This window comes from Otolemur garnettii, unplaced genomic scaffold (assembly GCF_000181295.1).
Source record: "Otolemur garnettii isolate 467f Iridium unplaced genomic scaffold, OtoGar3 scaffold00138, whole genome shotgun sequence".
In the NCBI taxonomy this organism is placed as follows: domain Eukaryota; kingdom Metazoa; phylum Chordata; class Mammalia; order Primates; family Galagidae; genus Otolemur; species Otolemur garnettii.
This window is the reverse complement of record NW_003852533.1, coordinates 4,504,442-4,510,047: the sequence shown is the minus strand read 5'-3', so window position 1 is coordinate 4,510,047 and position 5,606 is coordinate 4,504,442. Positions and strand designations below refer to the sequence as shown.

The following is a 5,606-nucleotide window of genomic DNA, read 5'->3' as shown; positions in this document are numbered from 1 at the left end:
AACCCGCCACCTTAGGTGTATGTGGCTGGCGCCTCAGCCGCCTGAGCCACAGGCGCCGAGCCTATTCTTTTTTTTTTAAATAAACAAAATGATTTTTTAAATTATGCGATCTTTAAAGAAAGGCTAATTCTGTCGTGATAATGTGAATCACAGGACTTCACACCCTTCACGGTGTGGGGTTCTTGGCATATCACTCATTTCTGGGCCACAGTAGAAATGAAAGTTCTTGGTCCTAATTATTATGTTAGACTTGTAAGGAAAACTGTTTCACAGCTCCTGATACCAACCCTGTCTTCCATAGGTGGGGCTCTCCGAGTGCATCCACACGGGATTGTAAATTTAGATGGAAGGGTGCCTTGAAACACTTTGTCTGGGGAAGCAGCCTACTCACACTGGGAACGTAGACACCCTGTCCTCACATGCCTGTCTCCCCATGTGTTTCCAGTTCCTTCCCTATGTCCCCTTGCTCTGCCCAGGAAGCCTCTAGCTACATGCGTGGCCTATAGTGACCCGGCAGTGGTCAGTCCCTGCTCCGCCAAGGTCCCCTCTGCAGCCAGTCTTTCTAGTGGCTGCCATTGACCCAGGCATGTTCTCTGCCTCAGGGGTGCAGGACACTGTGGTTTTCTTCCTGTTTTTCCCACTCCATGGGGGTGACAGGTTAAGGGCTGTGACCCTTCACCAGCCTGGGGCCAATCTCCTGAGTTCAGCGGGATCAGCAGCAGCCCCTCACTTTCTCCGACCCATCTCGCAGGCCTCATCTTATTCTCCCACTCCTGCATAATTTCCATCATCAGCGAGAGCTTTGCACTAATAAATGTTCAACTCCAGAATGACAGAATAAGTTCAGTAAAGGAAGTCTAGCTCTCCAGAGCCTGTGGAACAGGCTCTGAGGACCTGTTCACGGAGTCTCCCCAAGTCAGTCTCATCCACGTGTAGACTAGATGAGAACCTAATGAACTCCTGTGAGTCAGCATCTTGAAATTCTGAATATTTACACCCTCGCATTTATGGAGAAGAAAAGCCTAGAACAAACAAACAAGCGAACAAAAAAACCCAGAAATAGGCAAGGGGGGAAATTTCCCCTCCTTCACTCCCCTTTAGCTCACTGGCCCTCAACTTTCAGCACCAACACCCCCAACTGAGTGTCTTTAAGAAGGAAAAAGAAGAAGAGCATTTTTCTAGACATTTTCTGTGTTTTCTGCAAGGTTTACATTTCCTGTTCGTAATGTGACAGATGGTATTTCCTGCGACATTCAAACCTCTCACTTTTCTTGAACACACATAACGACTGTGTGAAGTTTAACTGTGGAGGGCAGGGAAGTCGGCGCCCGGAGCAGGCCGTCCGCTGAGTGTCTCTCCTCTCTGCAGGTGTGGCGCCCTGCATGTGGGGGACCACGTCCTGTCCATCGATGGTACCAGCACGGAGCACTGCACGCTGGCCGAGGCGACCCAGTTCCTGGCCAACACCACCGATCAGGTCAAGCTGGAGATTCTCCCCCATCACCAGACCCGCCTGGCCCTGAAGGGACCCGACCACGGTGAGACCGTCCCCCAGACACATCTCTTTATCTTGCCCTGCCACTGTGGCTCCCCGGCAGAGCTGGGAGGCAGAGAGACATTAAGCTCAATTCTGCCTTTACTGTTTCTTGTCAAAATGGGGTTATCTTTGTTAACTCTAACTCACCTTCCAAATCCTTTTTACTAAGCCACACGTAATTTACTTAGAGCTCTAAAATTGAGGAAAGAAGCATTGTTTGAAACAGGATTTTCAGGCTAGTATTATTTGATTTTTTAAGTCTTTGGTGCAAACTGACTGTGAGAGAAGGGGCATGATTTGCCTTCCTGGGATTCACCCTGAATTTCCAGTCTACATGAAGCTAAGGAAGGCAAAGGGTGAAGCTCCCACTTTTCTAACAAAAAGTGGGTGTTAGTAACAGAGCCTTCAAACATTTGGCAGGAGCCCCGGTAAGCAGGTATGTACCTTTTTAAAAAAATTCCTTGTGAGATAAACTATAGAGATGATCCCATTACAAGGGTACAAGTGAATCTTTCTAAAAGTACGATATAAACGTCTTAACACAATAAGTAAGAAAATGACATGAAGGCTATGTTAACTAGTTTGATGAAAATATTTGAGATTGTATACGAAAACACCACACTGTACCCCATGATTGCATTAATGTGCACAGCTATGATTTAATTTAAAAAAAAAAAAAGACAAAAAAAATTCCTTGAAATTAGAAGCCTTGCTAGTGTTGTTAGAGTGGCCTGAAGGGGTAAAATACGATTCTGTGTCAGAGACAGTGCAGTTTCTCAAGGATTGACATTTGCTTACAAGGGGCCACTTATATCATTAACGTGTTTCCCACATTCTGAAACACAGTGCACTTCTTCACAGTTTGGGGGGGAAAAAGACAGACTAGATAATTTTCATACTGAATGAGTCAGCTGGATGCAACCTTTTTAATTAAGTGGAGCTTAGACAGCCCTGGAGCTAATGAAAATCTCTAGTACGACATTGCCCTTATCAGATTTTAATTTTGCACATTGGAGTAGAGAACTGATGCCATGTAGGCAGGTTACAAAGAGAAAATCAATGTTAGGATGTAAATAGAAATGCTCAGGAGCTTGGGAAGGTCCCCCAGGGGCACCTGGCCCCCCTGCCTACCTGCCCTAGGTCCTCCAGGGGGTTCACTGCACCTAGGCCCCTCCTGCTCACAGGCTGAGGAGAGATTTCTGAAATGGTTTGAGTCTCTTTAAATTAATCAGAAGTCATCCCCAGATTTGAAGCACAGGAGGGATAAGAACGCACACTGGGTGCCCGTTCAGTGTGAATTTGCTTGCTAAATTCTGGTATCAGCAAATTGAAAATGCGTAACAAACTCTTTTAAAATGTTATTTAGCAGCCTAATTTCTTTCCTTTAATTTTCCCTGTATACAAATCATAAATAGTTCAAATAGTTTCTAATCCAAGTAGTTCAATAGTTTCCAAGAAGAATAATTTATGTTCTAAAATGTGTGGACCAAGAACATTTCTTGTCTTTCCCCTGGTGATGTGAGGTGGCTTGTATGGGGTGTGGGAAGCCACTGTTGTCCAGCGTCCCCCTGCTGCCCCACCAGCCGCATGTGCTGGGCGTTCTCTACCTGCCTGTCCAGCTTACAGGGCTGCATTCCACACTGGAATCAGACTCGCATTGTCAAGGGGAAATAAATTATTACATCACAGAAGAAAAGGAAAAAAAATGTTTATCATGTTTACAATCCTCCAACTTCCCTTCTTTTTTTTTGAGACAGACTCTCTGTTGCCCTGGGCAGAGTGCCATGGCATCATAGCTCATAGCAACCTCAAACTCCTGGGCTCAAGGGATCCTCCTGCCTCAGCCTCCTAAGTAGCTGGGACTATAGGTTTCCACCACAACGCTCAGCTAGTTTTTCTATTTTTGGTACAGACAGGGTCTTGTTCTTGCTCTGGCTGGTCTGGAACTCCCAAGCTCAGTCCTCCTGTCTTGGCCTCCAAGTGCTGCTGGGATTATAGGCGTGAGCCACCGCACTAGGCCTGCATTTTTGCATTAATGGAGTTTTACATAGTTTTGCCTTTGTTCACAAGAAAGTTCTGGTTATTTTTTCAAGATCTCTGCCTGCACACTGTGCCTCTCCTCTTGTGGGGAGAGACCAGCACTGTGCAGCCTCCATGGCGGTATACACAGGGCAGTATAGAAACAGGCCCATCTCCTCAGAATGAGAGAAGAGCTGTGCTTTTTGCCGGTAAGTAGCAGCATGAGAGAAGCCGACAAAGTGATTCTGATAAGGTTAGAAATTGTTCTGACTGAGAGCCGGAGGGGACGAGTCATGACTGAAGTAAACTGAGATTTGGGGAAAGAAAATGTGACCAGTTGCCAGTTTGACACACTCAGTGGGAAGGACCTTCCCTGGGCAGCTGCTCTGAGACACCAGGAGGGGCAGGAGGGGCGGCTGGAGAGGAGGATGCAGAGACGTGGCTTCTGCTCCATACACCTCTTAAGACTGCAGTGGGATGTCACCCAGGAAGGAGACAAAAGCAATCTATTTTAAATATCCTGCTCACTTGTCCATCACAAGGGGCATATGAATCCCCATGGGAAAGGCAGTGGGGTTTGATGCTGAGGTAGGGAACCCCCCTCACCCTCCAGGGCTACAACTCAGCTCGGTTCACCCTCAGGACTGCAACAAGTTACCTGGATTTCCTTTGCCTTGGTTTCCTCATCTGTGAGATGGGGGTTATAATAATTCCTGCCTCACTGTCACCCAGGGAAGACAGGCTGCTGTTCTGGCATTGTGATGTGAGAGAACACTCCAAAAATGTAGCATCTTGCTTCTAAAACCCGAAACACCTGCCAAACCTGAGCGTCAAGGGCACGACTGTGAAGCATTATGGGGTGGAGTTTGCACTTAGCACCATCCGTGGCCCCTTGGTCTGTGTTACTTGCTGATGCCTTCTGCGCCTGTTACCCATGGCATACAGCTGTGTGCACTACCTTGTAGCATTTTTGTCTCTTAATTATTTTGTACCGATGAATATTTACTCCCCAGTAATAGTTCAAATTCAATGTAAAGATTACAACTTCCACATAGCCTGCTTGCTACAGTTGGCCCAGTGCTGGACAAACAATAGGTGTTAAATAATATCTTCCTTATTGATGTATTAATTGGACTTGACAGTCCTAACACATGCCCAGTAGTTTTCAAAGCACTTAATAAAGAAGTGGGTCAAAATGTCATCTTACCCATCCCAGAGTAGAAGAAGGAGGATAAAAGAAAAGGCATTGGGGACATCCTCACAACATTTTGTTATTGCAAGGAAAACACTGCTGCAGTGAGGTGTGGGCACCACCATGTGGTGTAGGCACTCTGCAGTGTGGGCACAGGTGCCACTGTGTGGACGTGGGCTCTACAGCATGGGCGTGGCACCACTGTGTGGATATGGGCTCTGCAGTGGGGTGTGGGCACCACCATGTGGTGTAGGCACTCTGCAGTGTGGGCACAGGTGCCACTGTGTGGACGTGAGCTCTACAGCATGGGCATGGCACCACTGTGTGGATGTGGGCTCTACAGCATGGGCATGGCACCACTGTGTGGACGTGGGCTCTGCAGTATAGGCATGGGTTCCACAATGTGGACATGGGTTCTGCAGTGTGGATGTGGGTGCCATAGTGTGGACAGGGGCTCTGCAATGTGGATGCAGGTCCATGATGTGATGCAGGCTCTGTGGTGTGGACATGGGCACCACAGGGTGATGCAGGCTCTGTGGTGTATGCGTGGGTGCTGCAGTGTAGCTGTAGGCTCTGCAGTATGGATGTGGGTTCTGTGGTGTAAATGTGGATGCTGTGCTGTGTATGTGGGTGCTACAGTGTGGACATGGGTACTATTGTGTGGACATGGGCACTGCAGTGTGGATGTGGGCGCTGCAGTGTGGTTATGGGGTCTGTGGTATGGATGTGAGTACTGTGGTGTAAATGTGGATGCTGCAGTGTGATGCAGGCACTGCAGTGTGGCTGTGGGCTCTGCAGTTTGGATGTGGGTACTGTGGTGTAAATGTGGATGCTGCAGTGTGATGCAGGCGCTGCAGT

At 47.7% G+C, this 5,606-nt stretch overlaps 1 protein-coding gene across 2 annotated transcripts in view; it reads left to right on the top strand.

The window, feature by feature from the left end:
- GRIP1 (glutamate receptor interacting protein 1) overlaps positions 1–5,606 on the top strand; it is a 270,568-nt gene that overhangs the window by 175,889 nt on the left and 89,073 nt on the right. For both annotated transcript variants that reach the window (XM_012810579.1, XM_012810580.1), the window contains one exon: positions 1,369–1,538. In XM_012810579.1, the coding sequence (XP_012666033.1) occupies positions 1,369–1,538 (170 nt within the window). The remainder of the gene's footprint in view (positions 1–1,368; positions 1,539–5,606) is intronic.